The following is a 15,197-nucleotide window of genomic DNA, read 5'->3' as shown; positions in this document are numbered from 1 at the left end:
AGCGCAGGTGATTAGGTGGTGTGAATTCGCGATAAATTGTGGCAAAGAATTTCATTCCGAACGACAGGCTCCTCTCAGCGGCGTCGCTGAACCTCTGCTCGGGCAGCTCGTTTAGCAGCAACGGCAGACGAAGCATTTCCACCGGTTGCGTCGCTCACTGTTCAAAAAGAAAGCGTGAACACGGGAACGCGCGGCTCGCGCGGAGCGCATTCTCTAGCGGCGGCGGCACAGGCGAAGTAGCGCATGCGCAGTGAGCCCGAAGCCCACACCAGCGCTTTGTTTCCGCGATCGCCGCATGCCTGGTCGCTGGCGGTGCTCCGTTTTCCTCCTTGCACTCTCTTTGCTATCGCCGTCTTTCATCCTCCTCTGCGCTCCGGGTTCGCTCTTGCATTCTTCGCTGTACTCGTTCGCTCGGTTACGCCGAGCGGCGCCGACGCTCAACGCAGCAACGGGCGCCCAAGAGCTGCGCTCTAAAAGTTGAGGCCCAATGTTCGATTTCTGAATTTCGCACTAAAACTCCAGGGTCGGTATACGTACATCACTCTGACGTTTCGGATTTCGATGTGTTTTGACGTGTTTGTACCGTTGTGGTTTAGTAATGGCTTTTTTTAAGTTCCCAAGTTCAGTCTTTGGTGTCTTCATAATACAACCTAGTGCATAAACGATAAAAATTTAATTTGCTGCCCCGAGCAGATGCCATTAAAATTTGGGGCGTCACAGTGACCTGGTTCGGGAACTTCAAGGCGGCTTAGCTACCTGTCTTGTTTTTTACGTTTTTTTTTCAAGCTTACCAAGCATCAGTAACAGAGTTTTTTTTATTTCTGAAGGGTAGTTTACTAAAATATTTGTACTTGTACGAGTACTTTCTCATTAGCGTCTATTTAGTGTAACCACGGCCTCCATGTAAAAGGCTGTCGTTACGCTGTTAGTCTCTATCATGGACTAATAAGTTTTAAAAGATCGTACCAGCTACAAAGTGTAGAAGTTGCATGTGTCCTGTGCGTACGCTTCTGTACCTATGTGCATACCTAGACAGGTTGTTATTGTGGGGTTTTGAAAAATAACATATATGTACCTTGACAGTGGTACGTCGTTACACCGACGGATATGCAGTATTTAAAATTTCATCTGAAAAGAAAAAAAGAAAGCACGAGTCGAAAGCGTAGCACGCTTCCGACAAACAAGGACAAAGAAGGAAATGAGGGCACTTGGCGCTAACTCGCCAACATGCAGTGTGTTTGAAAGCACGTGAAAAGCTTGTTTATACCAAGCAATGTAGTTCAACAGCCGTATATGAGAAGAAATACAACGAACCTTTCTGCGCATTGCTAGAAGTAGCAGTGTGTGCCCAAAAAGTTTTAAAAAGAAAATCCTAAAACCGCCTTGGTGTGTTCCCAAGGTTCGATCTATATTCCGCACGTACTTCTCCACCCACAAGTGCCAGTTTTTAGCAGACACGGAAATCGACGCAGTGCTGAAGCATTCATTATAGCGTTTTCTTTTTTTTTTCTTTTCTTTTTTTAAGAATTCACAGAATTTCTAGCAATCATTATGACAGAGCTTGACGCAAGACGAAAAACTTACGAGGAGAGAGGGCGGGCGCGTGCCTATGTTCGTCTCGAGTGTTTTATTATGATGACACGTATACGGATGCTTGATATGCATCTTCGCCACCGCCGCGGACGTCGGCGTTGTCGCGTCTTCCTACTATATTGACGGCGCATGCGCGGCCCGCGCGTGGTTGATTAGAATGCCTCCGCGGAGACTCGTTTTTGCTGCAAAAGCGACGAAGCCAAGTGGACGCGCAGTCTCGCTCCGCTCAGTACAGCTTCTGTCGGAGCACGGCCGTGGCCAGCGCAGCGTTCTGGCTTCCACTGCTGGCGTTACGCACTCACACATTAGCCGTTCTGCTCGGCAACTGCGGGCATACCACCCCGTTGAACACACAATGGTCTGAGTGGAACGGGCAGTAAAAGTCAAGCTAAGTGTACGCAATTCTTTCTATGGGAGCCGACAAACGGCGACTGTTTTCCTTCGGTCTCATCTCGTCCACCGTATACATGCCTGCCATGCCGCTGGTCCTCATCACGCAAGCCCCGTGAGGTGCACTGCATCGCAACGCTAAACTTTCCTAGTCACTCGCAATGCTTCGCCTGCGGCCGAAACTGACAATATTTTTTGGCTCGCGTCAAGCGCTGGTGAATCAACTCGCCCTAAAGCTACATGTTACCGAATCATGATTCTAAATACAGCCTATGGCATATACAGCACTATTCTACTCCCTGAACATTGCTACTGTAAGAGGTTGAACACTGTACAGGGCTAGAAATGTAAAGGCATAATCGGCTGATCACCAACATTTTGCTAATGAACTTTTACGACGGCACATATTGAAATTTGCGAATTGTATCCAGTCAGTTCGCAAGGCATATCTATATATGGAACGAATTCTTGCGGTGGCACCAATTTAGTGATAAGCGTTCCCGAAAATTTGCTCCCAATTGCAATGGTGTTGCAGTTATTTTTGTGCATCAGTGCACATATTTACTTTAAAAAAAGTAAGTGAAACAAGATTGCATATTTACCACAGGTTTAACGGTGCTCCTCTCATAGCTGAGGATATACCTTCAGAATTTGTTCCAAGTGGATGGTGCCTAGAGAACTCAGTGGCTTCTATTCGTAATTATATATGCGCCCTAAAGCAATCAATGAGAAAGTGAGCAAAGGAAGGAGCGTCACGTGACAACCTAGAAGCCAGGCCATAAAAAATTACGGCAGAACTCGTCTCACGATGACCCTCGACGGTAACGCGAATAGCAAACGAGCGAGGGACCATATTCCTGAAATGACGTTCACTTGACACATGTAGTGGTAATTCCGAGACTTTCATTACTTGGGCCATACGCCACATAACTACGATGTCGTCACGCTTTGCTATGGCGCTCGCTTGCCAAAGTCGCCCATGAGCATCGAAGCATGACGAAGTCTGTATGACGCTCACGTATCATCATCATCATCATCATCAGCCTATATTTATGTCCACTGCAGGACGAAGGCCTCTCCCTGCGATCTCCAATTACCCCTGTCTTGCGCTAGCGTATTCCAACTTGCGCCTGCAAATTTCCTAACCTCATCATCCCACCTGACTTTCTGCCGTCCTCGACTGCGCTTCCCTTCTCTTGGTGTCCATTCTGTAACCCTAATGGACCACCGGTTATCCATCCTACGCATTACATGGCCTGCCCAGCTCCATTTCTTCCGCTTAATGTCAACTAGGAATATCGTCTACCCCCGTTTGTTCTCTGATCCACACCGCTCTCTTCCTGTCTCTTAACGTTAGCCTAAGATTTTTCGTTCCATTGCTCTTTGTGCGGTCCTTAACTTGTTCTCGAGCTTCTTTGTTAACCTCCAAGTTTCTGCCCCGTATGTTAGCACCGGTAGAATGCAATGATTGTACACTTTTCTTTTCAACGTATACGTATAGTATACGTATAGTATAGTATATAGTATACGCTCACGTATAGTGACAATGTAATCACGAAGAAGGAATGACGTCGATCGAAGGACAAAGGCGTATAACAACGACGGCACGACGACAGTGAGATGTCCGTTAGTAAATTATTGAGCAGGTTTAATGACAACAGCGTGACGCCAACTTGAGGACAACGAGATGACTGTAGAATGACGATGACGTCACGGTATGACGACAACCAGTTCAAGAAGCGGCAATAACGACGACGGCACGATCAAGACCAAGGAGATGACGATGGATGACAACGGATGCATGACAGCTTCTGTGTGACGACGACGTTGGCATGACGACAATGGATCGATGACTTTACTGAAGTGGTGACTACAATAAAACGACAGCGGGAAGATGACCGCATGACGACGACGCCGTAGTGACGATGGTATGACGAGTGTCGAATGGCACAGCTGGAATGACGACAATGCAGCGATCACGTAGGCCTCGCGACCCCTAACATAAAACTAGTGGGCCCAGCTATTAGACAGCCTGCAGACATCTGGGTCAGGAGTACAAGGTCTGACGACGACGACAGCATGACGAGAGTCACATCACGAAGCTGTAATGACGGCCATTGAACGACCACGATGGCATCACTCTAGCGGTGTGACAGCGAATGCATGACGACTGTATGACGACGACGGCGTGACGAGTGTCGGATGACAAAGCTGGAATGACGGCGATGCACAATGACCACGACCACGAGCCCATACCTAGTGGCACAAACTATTAGATAACTTGGGCCACTGAGTGTCTCCATATGTAGATAGATAGATAGATAGATAGATAGATAGATAGATAGATAGATAGATAGATAGATAGATAGATAGATAGATAGATAGATAGATTAGATAGATAGATAGATAGATAGATAGATAGATAGATAGATAGATAGATAGATAGATAGATAGATAGATAGATAGATAGATAGATAGATAGATAGATAGATGCAGGCAGGCAGGCAGGCTCAAAACGGTTGAAGTAAGCGAAGACTGCTATTCGCATTAAAAACAAAAAGAAGGAACTACAGGAAAAGCACCCGGTGTTTTCCAGTTTCTCCGCGCGGCCGCGCTTGGTTCTTCGTCCACTTTGCAGCACCGCTGGCGACTTCTAACGCTTGTAACGATTGTCGCCATTTCAAACGCAACACTGTTTCCAGGTATCGAGTTTGAGAACTAAAGACATCAAATGCTGCGAGCAGAAAGTGAGTGGTATGGATTGGAGAAAGCGGAGATAACTCCGGCGCCCAGGAGTTGTTCGTGGCGGTTTAAACCTACCACGAACCAAGTCACAGCGTACGGCATGCTGCTCCCAGGCTTCAGCGCGCTACGTGCACCTTTCCCGTCATTTCCCGGGGAGAGAGCGGCATCAGAGGAGGTTGTCTTGACCTCATCCAATTCTTTTTTTTTTTTTCCTATCTCCTTGAATATGTCTGGCGACTGCAATGAAAGGGCGTTGTGCCAGGTTGGGCCTTGACTGCAATTTGGGAGGAGATGAATGCGGCCACTGGTTGAGGCAACGTGATAGAGCTTCGGGGAACGTCTTAACCACCTTCTCATAGCCAAACATTCGCTTCTAGGGCTGGGCGAATAGTAATTTTCGAGAGTGTATCGAATACGAATCTAATAGTTTACGAGTAATGAACAGTCGTTTCCCTATTACTTACAAAACAAGCTTCGTGTTCTAAAGTATTCCAAAAGTTAACAAGTTGATGTCATTAGGTTGCCCCTTATAAAGCTTCGTTTATTAAAAGCAACGATCGAACATTAAAAGAGAATAAGCAGCTCATTCGGATACTCACCATTCATTTCTGTGCGCAAATGATGGCGATTTAGCCAGAAAAGTATCTTCCTGAGTGATGCAGCGTGCTCCTTCACGTAGCTTCTCGTATTTTGTGTCTCTACTGTGTCCACTGGCATGCCCATTTTTGCTGCAATTTTATGCTTGATTGCGTAATGTTTTCGATTTGAACTGTTCAAAAAACATATTCACAAAATATTCGCATTCACGAATTATGACTATTCCATTGGAAGACCGAATCGAACAGGACATTATTCGATTAGTTATTCGAAAGTTTCAAATATCCGCATACCTCCAGCTATTAACGATTCCAAGTACACGCTCGCCGCCTAGCGGCAGCGCCGAGAAGCAGCCGATCCAGGTTCAGGCTTTAAGAGGGTCTCCTATCACGACATTAGCTGAATGCCTCGTAGTTCTCAAATCGTCGTGATGCCGCCACGCACAAGCCCGAAAAAAAAAAAAAGACGGATGTCGAAAGACTTTTGTTCTCTACCATTATGCGTATTATCGCGGTGTAAAGGCAGCAATGCATGACTTAATATTTTCTCGAACGAAGCAGAAGCAGCGCATCGGAGTGCGACTTGGATAAGAAACTTCCTTATTGGCAAAAAGTGACTGATATATACTACACCGGTTTGTTCAAAACTCTTCACTCGGGACGACTTATTTCTTCCCGGCAGGTAGACCATTGCTTTATTTTTATTTATCTTGAATATATTGCTGTCGTGTGAAATCGCGGAGTGTACTTTGTTTATAGGCAGGCGCTGTAATAAATTATAGTGATGTAGGCTTAAGCTGCATTTGGTTTTGTTCGGTAATAGTTTTCTACCCCATGCATCATTGGTGTTACAATGCTTTAAGTAGCAGGAATATTCTCGCTTATGTACTTTAGTCTACAGGCACGGTAGCAAGTGTGATAACTACCACGGAAGGTATGAAATTGATCATGGCACATGTTATGGCGCGAGATGGCATATCATTTTCATAGGATGCTTTAGTTTAGCGGTGGAAGCAGTAGGTGCTGTCTTCTCGTTAAATGCGGTGAGTTGTCCGTTCATTTGCTCGCAATAGATTTAAAAACAACTGCAAACAGCGCTCGTTCCAGCTTCGGAGCGTTTGACATGCGCACGGCGCCGCTAGTTTGCTTTCCGACGCCGTGCACACAGCTACATTCCCTTACAACTGGTTCAGTTGGTTTCCAAGACGTGTATTTACACTAATACAATTGACCTTGCCCAAAAGAAATCCCTCGCTAAATTTTGAAAAGCCTGTTGGAAGCTAACCTGTTGGTAGCTAACTATAAAAGGAAAGGTGCACACCGACTCACAAACGAAACTCTCATTTATTTTTATCCCATCACACTGCATGACCAGGTAGCATTAAATTTTAGACCTCGTTCTATCAGTGCAGAATATCCGTAATTATCTTCTGATAGCACGGCAGATGTATATAGTGTGAGATGCTATATGTGATTTACTACAGCACGAGTCGGAGTGCGGAATTGCCTATGAAGGTAGAAAACCGTCATGTATCGTACCTGCACCAGTGGAACAACACCGCGAACAAGTGCAGGCACCTTTCGGAAAGGCTCGCTCCGCATAAACACTTCCTTCTTTAAAGCTCCGGTTGGCTTGAAAGGCGCTTTGTCCTTAAAATAATCTGATGCGGCTCACTGGGCAGGCCCGATGTTTGCACGCATGCACCGCGCAACTATTTCCGCGGCTTCGTGGCTTAAATCCTTGACACCGGTCTAAATAAGGAGATCGGCAGCAAGAACCCTTTCGGCTTCCACGAAACACCTCGGTTGGACGCCACAAAAGACAAATGTTAGCAGAGAACCAAAGTGAAAGAGCTGCCATGAACCTGGATGCCGTAGCCATCTTTCATGTTTTAGAAAAAAAATAACAGCGCTGGGTAGACAAGGACACAAGCAAGAACACGACACTGGCGCTGACTCACAACTGAATTTTATTTCAAGGAAATTTCACATTTATAAACCATGGCCGACAGGGCAACAAAAAGCGATTGTACACGCGCGGCAGTAGCCGTTCGGATGACGTGTCGAAACACGCGAGGTATGAACCATAGCGTCATCAAAACAAACACAAAAAAAAAACGAATGAAAACCAACAGAAGACTATCTTTGTCAAACTCAAGCTACCGTGCAATAGTTACTTGCAAAAATCTTAACTCTTCATTGCTAAGAGTTAAGATTGGCTTGCTAATACATCTTTCCCCTTCCCAATCGATATCCAATCGGCTTCCATAAGCTCCCTAGTAGTTTGATCTTTATGCCAGAACAAACAATCTGTATTTCTATCGGTAGGCACCCACACTCTCTACAATGTGCCTGCGAGTGGAAACCCCCGTACCTTTTAATGATGACAAGTGCTCCGTTAATCTGATGTTCACTAATCTGATGTTGTCAAATTAACACCACCTAACAGCACCACCTAACAACAACACCTAGACAACACAAGGCCTGCGCACTCCGATCTATGACGTCATGCTAGCTGGCCCGATTGCCAGTATCTCATGGGGATGCTCCCGAGTAAGCAGTGGTGATTTCGACGTCACCGCTTTCGTCACGCCAGGCTTGGCAGTGAAAATTTCGGGCATAGCATGACGTCATGAAGCCGAGTGCACAGGCCTTGTGCTATCTATGTGGCGTTGATCAGACGGGTCACCTATTTGTACATGGGTCAATGAACCTTCCGGCACCCGCCGTGGTTGCTCAGTGGATATATGGTGTTGGGCTGCTGAGCACTAGGTCGCAGGATCGAATATCGGCCCCGGCGGCCGCATTTCGATGAGGGGGAAATGCGAAAACACCCGTGTACTTAGATTTAGGTGCACGTTAAAGAACATCAGGTGGTCCAAATTTCCGGAGTCCTCCACTACGGCATGCCTCATAAGCAGATCGTGGTTTTGGCACGTAAAACCCCATAATTTAATATTTTTTTTTTACCTTTCAGCGTAATCGCCGGTGCTCGCGTAAGTTCTAGAATGTGCACCGCTATTCCCGTGGCGCACGCAATCGTTACCTAGGCAACAGATAGAACAATCGATAACATTCGAGAAACTTTCGATACGGAAAGGCACGTGTCGCGCTTAGCGATAACCTTTAACGTTTGTTAGCCGAAAAAAGACGGTCATTGGAAAAGATACATAAATAATTGTGGCACCATTCTTGGTCATTTCCTCACATTTAGTGTATGCCATTATATCGTATAGAAATCAAATCAAATCAAGCTTTGCTTCAAACAAGGAACACTTTAAATTTATGCAGTGGCAGTTCTGTATATAAGTGTGTATAACCTCCCTGCCATCTACTACCTATCCTCACTCCATGTCTTTTACTACTGTCTGCTAATATAGGCGTTCAGGTGTTAGCCGTAAATCGAGACATTTACGCTGCGGTCAGCAGGCATTTTCTTTCACGTATTCCTTTGCACACTGATGAAATCAACGAATTACTGCTACCAATAATAGGTTACGATTCCACAGCCGCCAACCGAGTATCTAAGCCGAGGGTTAGTGTAATTCTGTGCGAAAAACGGCAGGCCCTCCTGCGGTACTGCGTGCATGGCCAGAGCCTCTAGTACGTTCTTACGGAAGATATGTGCGAAATCAGGACAAAAATACACATGGCTTGTACAACCTCTTCTACAACTTCCGGCACTGTTGAAGTGCATACTAAAGCACGCGTTTCATGACTTTCTTGCAAATTTTCTCTTTTAACAAAACACCGCTTATAACGAATTCAATTTCCTCTACCGGTGACTGGTTGATAGCGAGTGCCTTCTCCATATGCTTGTTTGTTTTTCCTCGTCTGCTCAAATGCGCTCGTCAAACGGTCGCGCATATGGCATGGAACAAGAATATTCCTTTCGTTGCGTACGATGCTGTTTGAAGGTGCCATTTAAGTGCAGGCAAGAGCACTATAGTTAGCAAGCAAATGACCCTCACAGTCGGGGATAAGCTCGCCAATGCCGAGGAGGCGATAGATCTCGTTTCACGTAAATGCGCGCGGCGATCACTTCTTGGCGAACGTTCTCTAGCAGAAGTAAAGCACAGGGCGGCTTGCAGAGAACGATTTGGTTGCCAGACGGACAGCTGATCGAGATCCTTTCTTTTATTTTGCAAATTGTCCCGCTCCCGCGGTTCCAGCTAGGCTGCAATCGTAGCCGGTGTTCACCTTGGAACGATTTCTGGACATGTGCGGCGCTGTTTAATTTCAGCCCATACGCGGGCCATTCGCCAACGCCAGTACCCAGAAGCCGACGCGCGATGTGCCTAATTATTTCCGCTGGGAGAGGCCCGTGCCGCGGCAATGCCGTGACGGCCGGTTTTCCCGCCGGCTGAACTAGCTCATGGCAGGTGTGCCAAAATGCGCTTTGTAACTGCAGTGCGCTTCTATCTGTCACCTGCGTCCCTGAAAGGTCGCAACAGTGCAGCCCCGGGGCTTCTTTCGAATGTGGGTCTGTGTACACTTAAATAGTCATCAGCGTCATCGTGATCTTCTTCGCCATCGTCACCATCATTCTATGCTGCAGTGCACTGCAGGACGAAGGCCTCTGCCAGCGATTTCCAATTTATCCCTGTCTTCCATCAGCCTGACGCCTGCATAACCGCAAATTTCCTTATTTCATCACACTAGTTCTCTGCCGCCCTCGACTGCGCTTCTTTTTTTATTGGTACCAATCCTTTCAATTGACAACGCAGGCAAAGTCCGCTTTAACGAAACTCGAAGGCAAGTGCCCTACGCAAAGAAACTTAGTTTTTAAAAGCTTCCAGAACCCAGACATCAGCGCCTATAAGGACCGGACGTAGTGTTTTGTCGCGATACAGCTCTTGGTGTCACTCTTCCAAGTTTTTCGCTTATATAGGCCTACAGCAGCATGGATTTCTCTCTAGTGTCGGATCACCCTATGCAGTGCCAATGGGTGTTGCTGAGTCGCGAGACTACTTTCCTGACAACTTTGGCTGCAGATGGTCCGACGTGCCACCGTCAAGCCGAGGCGAAATACGTGATATCAGAGCTCTGCGAAGCTCCCCCAAGTGTCCCACGTTTCATAATCCGCACCCAGTCTTAGAGGAAAAATGTGGACAGGGGCAAATAGCTGGTTGTTGTGTCATCTAAGAAGTCACGTTTTTAAAATAATTAACAAATTGAAACACAAAAGTTTGCACACGCTGTATGACCCCATAGCCAGAGGCTAGTAGTGGGGCCATTTACAAAATTACTATTGGAAGTCATCTAATTCTTGAGAACTGAGGAAAGACGTGGCCCACACAACGACTTGTAATCGCAGTCATCAGCTGTCATCAACGGCAGACATCTGTGTGCCAAAGAAACCAAAAAGTGGTTTGGACATTGCGTACAATGTCCAAACCACTAAGAAACACTCCGAAATAAAATACAAAAACTACAATGTGCTAAGTGCGAGAGAAATGCTTTAGCATTGCGTCGCACCTCTTTGAGGGCACGGATCCATTATTTAAACTGCGTTCACCACATTGCAAAGACTTGTTCAGAATTGCTCACTCGATACAAGTCCTGCCTTATCGAAGCGCGAAGTGCAATTGATGGTGGTAAGGAGCAGACTGCCGCCAGTTGCACTGTCTATATATACCACGTGACCGGCTTCATACACTTGACACACATAGTCTTCTTTCCACTTTGACACTCCTGTGACAACACATTAAAGTGATCTCCAGTCACTCTTCTTTTTCAGACGCATTTACAATTTCAGTCATTTTTTGGCGTGCGACAGGCGATGGCATATTGAAGCAAAGCTCACTTTTCTCCGGTATACCTGGAACGTGCCTGAAGTTTGCCTCCAACATCCGGCAGTCGCGTCTCGAAACATTCCCCCTAAGGATTTCCCCTAAGAGTTACCCCTAAGGACTCCCGCTAAGCATTCCCAAATAACATTCCCCCGAGCTTAGTTCGAAGTAAGCGCTTGTATAGCGCGACAATATGCAAGCGCTTAGTTCAAACGATATCACGAGCAGCCATGTAAGCGCAACACGAGGTTGCTTCTTTTTGTTCGACACAGCAAGCACTAAGAACGCTTACTTATTTTTTTTAATTATATCGTGGGGTTTAATGCCCCTTAGCTCCACGGTGGTGCCGTATAGAAGAGAGGAGTCACGATTAATTTTTGCCGCCCTCTGGTTCTGTAACGCTCACGTAAATCGAAGTCGTAAATCCTGCCCCCTTCGAAATGCGGCCGCCGCGGCCGGCATAGCCAGTGAATCACAACGGCGGGTGCAGGAAAGGCTTAGCTAGTGGTTCGAGCAAGGGGAACTCCGTCGATACGACGATGACGGAACGCGTCACTGCCTTCACGGTGCACGAAATACCCGCCGTGGTGGCTTAGTGGCGCTGCTAAGCAACAGATCGCGGGATCGAATCCCGGCCGAGGCGGCCGCATTTCGGTGGGGGCGGGATGCAGAAAAACGCCCGGGTACTGTGCATTGGGTGCAGCTTAAAAGGTGGTCAAAATTAATCAGGAGTCCCCACGGAGGTTTTTTTTTTTAAACCTCCTTGGGAGTCCCCCACTACAGCGTGACCAAGGAGGTTTTAATTTTTTTAAACCTCCTTGAGTGTGTCTCACAAGAATATCCTGGTATTGGCTCGTAAAACTACCGAACTTAATTATAATTAAATTAGTGCTCGAAGGAACAAACAGTTGAGGACACATAAAGGAGAAGGTTTTCGCAGATGCCTTTGATATTTAGAGGGGTACTAAAAATAAATGTGGTACGCTAAGCTACACTGGAAGATTGCACTCACAAAACCGAAAGTATGGGTCTGTCCCACCATACCTTTTCATCGATATGAAAATAAATAAAGCAGACTGTCACGGTATGCTGGTGACAGCTACTCTATCTCGCTTTGGTTGAAGTTATACAACTATGTATATATATATATATATATATATATATATATATGCAACACCTGCCTGCCACTGCCTCCTCCCACAGTGAAATGCAAGACCCCTCTCCCCCAGCTGTCTCGTCAAAATGCTTCCACGAGCAGCTTCACGACGCTCCCGCCCCCTGAATGGGCAGCAACGGGCAGCCAGGAAATACATGAGTACGTATAACTGCAACATACAATAATGTTTCAACAGTAGAATAACGGAATATATGTGCGTGGCTTATTCATAAAACCGTGAAAGAAATCTTTACAAAATGGTTTCAATAAAACACTGAGCAAAAGCAAATTTAGGGTTAAAAAATTAATTACACCAAGAAAATCACTATATTGAGTTTCAAAATCATGTTTAAAAAATGAAGCAACTGCTCTCCTGTCCTTTGAAGGTCAAGAGAAAGCAGTCAGGCATAATTTGCGACAATGAAAGTTGACATTCATTCTCAATAAACAATAATACTAATAGTTGATGTTTTTATTTTTTATAGACAGAATATGTCAATTACTTCCAAATATATTGTGAACAAGTTGAACTATTATCTTCATTTGACTCCTTTTTCTTGCTTTGATGGAATTTCAACTAAATTAGTTGAGACTGGTAAAATCTCTCATAATTCTATTTACATAAATTTGGCGGAAGAGGGGGCCGTTGTGGGGCCGAGCAGTTTTTGAAGCTTGACAGGCTCAGTCCTTGCCTTTATTTTTAGAACAGAATGCACTACATCAAATCTCGTTATAACGAACGGGATATAGCTAAATAATGGTTATAACGAAATAAGTGAAATTCCCCTTGAAATCCCGGTAGATATTAATTTTGGAGTACATGCAACATGGATATAACGAAGCAATCTTGCCACCCCCTTCAACTTCGTTATAACGAGGTCTTACTGCATTTTTTTCTTGGTGTCCCATACGCGTCCTAAATTAAAGCTGCACATCGGGATTACGATGGATGTCGCAAATCGAAGTAGTCGTAATTTATTTTGACCATCTGACTTGCCTAATGTGCAGCCAAATCTACGTATACACATCCTGTTTAGCACTCCTTCTCATCAGAAAGCAACCACCCGTTCCGGGAATCGAAACCGCAAGTTCCAGTTCAGTATAGCAGGACGCCATATAGCAATTAACTGGCCCACCACGTGATTGGCCGAATGGGGTCGAAAGAATTTGACGAAAGCTGGAAGTATGTAAAAATGTGCGCGTTAACTTTGTGACTTCGCGTACTTCTATGTCGAAAGTTTACTGAGGGGTAAGTGTTCACTTTATTTATCATTAGCATGGAAGCCAGAATTGTTGGTAGTTCGTTCCTCAGCCAGTCTTGCGGATTTTACGTGTTTCTGCATGTTTTTGTTTGTTTATTTTCATTGCATGTAAGGCGCAATTTATACTTTCTCACGGGGCTTACTTGTCATCAATGCCACAATTTTTAATTTGTTCATGAGGCTTACCAGTGCTAGAAGTTTTCATTTGTTCACTTCAGTTGTTATCGTTTTACTTTATCCCCCAGTTTCCTTACCAATCTCCCATATTGGGTATGTGACACGGAATGATAACAACAATAACATGTTTGCGTCGTACCACGAAGCGACAAATAAGTGGCACAGGAAGAGAAATGCGGAACCGGAAGTCGGAAAGTCGAAGCACATCACGAACGCAGCTGAGCAGCGGAAATCGGAAGCCGTCAAAACCGCAACGGTCGGCGCATCGAAATAGAACGAGTCCCAGGAACTTTGCATGGTGCACAACTCGCGTCAACTGACGCGCCGTCGCTTGCGGTAGGAAACAGACATGCAGAGAAGCCACAGACTTGCTCTATATTAGCGTATGTGAATTGTACACTTTTGTAGAAAAATAAAACAAAATATTTGACTGTTGGTTACACATACGCTGTGTCATCGTGCGTTACACGGTTTGCAATCTTTTGTTTTATCGCTTCAGTTGCTTTTGTTTCAGTTTCAGTTTATTGTACACGAGATGGTTACAAATGTGGATTATATACACATACACGCACACTGTTATGTACATGTGCAGCATCATATTTCATTGTTTATTTTTCTTTGCGGTTGTTGTGACACAATACGGGGCCTACATTCTGTTTGCTGAACGATCTCTTTAAGGAGCCGGGTCCTTTCCAAACCTAGATAGAGCAACTTTTCCCTTCCCTCGTCTTTCTCCAATGGAGATAAAAATAAATATTTCATTGGGTTGCGAACAATTCGCTTAGTTTTGTATCTTATTATTACGAAGCGATGTAAGCGGATGGATCGCGAGGTGACATTTCCGACGCGGGAAATTTACTACAATTTACAACGCCACGTCTTTCTTTTCTATTTTTTTTTTTTTTGTCCGGCACTCGAAACCCACGGGGCAAAGGGTTGCAGCTTTCCAAAGGCACAAGTTATCATCCACACGACCCTCAGTGAATCATGATCGAGTTTTCATGCTTTGATATATAAGTACAGGCAAGTTGCGCTTACCTCCATTGCCACAGTGGTGCAGACGAAGAGAATCACTCACAGCAGACGACAGCGCACACCGCTCAAAACAGACGACGGTTATTCAGGTATCCGTGTATTTGACGCAGGCAGGCACACGACCAGACCGAACAGACCGCGGTAAAAGCGCAAGCAGACGACCAACTCGCGGAGCAACTGTAGTGGGCGCGCGAGCGGAACGCCAGGCGAGCGCGTTGCTCCGGGAGAGAAGTCCGTTAAGGCAAAATAAAAAGCAATAGTGAAAACAACGCGATAATGTAAGGACAGTAATAAGGCGGAGAGCGGGCCTCAAGGGGTGAAAGAGAATGAGTCAGGCGGTAACGGCGGAGAGGCGATGGGTGGCTCAAGGGCGTTTGAGGCTCGCTGGTGCGGAGCGCGTGAGTTTTGGAATCTTTTTCTGTTGTTTCCTGGCAGCAAAGGGGGTTGTTGC

The 15,197-nt window shown here is 45.7% G+C and overlaps 1 protein-coding gene across 1 annotated transcript in view; it reads right to left on the bottom strand.

Moving 5' to 3' along the window:
- LOC119431124 (ninjurin-2) overlaps window positions 1-14,925 on the bottom strand; it is an 86,356-nt gene extending 71,431 nt beyond the window's left edge. Inside the window, exon 1 of the mRNA XM_037698602.2 lies at window positions 14,750-14,925. Coding sequence (XP_037554530.1) covers window positions 14,750-14,755 — 6 coding nt within the window. The 5' untranslated portion in view covers window positions 14,756-14,925. The remainder of the gene's footprint in view (window positions 1-14,749) is intronic.
- Between the last annotated feature and the right edge of the window lie 272 nt (window positions 14,926-15,197).

The sequence above is a fragment of the Dermacentor silvarum genome, chromosome 10, assembly GCF_013339745.2.
Source record: "Dermacentor silvarum isolate Dsil-2018 chromosome 10, BIME_Dsil_1.4, whole genome shotgun sequence".
In the NCBI taxonomy this organism is placed as follows: domain Eukaryota; kingdom Metazoa; phylum Arthropoda; class Arachnida; order Ixodida; family Ixodidae; genus Dermacentor; species Dermacentor silvarum.
The sequence above is the reverse complement of the archived record's forward strand: the minus strand, read 5'-3'. Positions and strand labels throughout refer to the sequence as shown.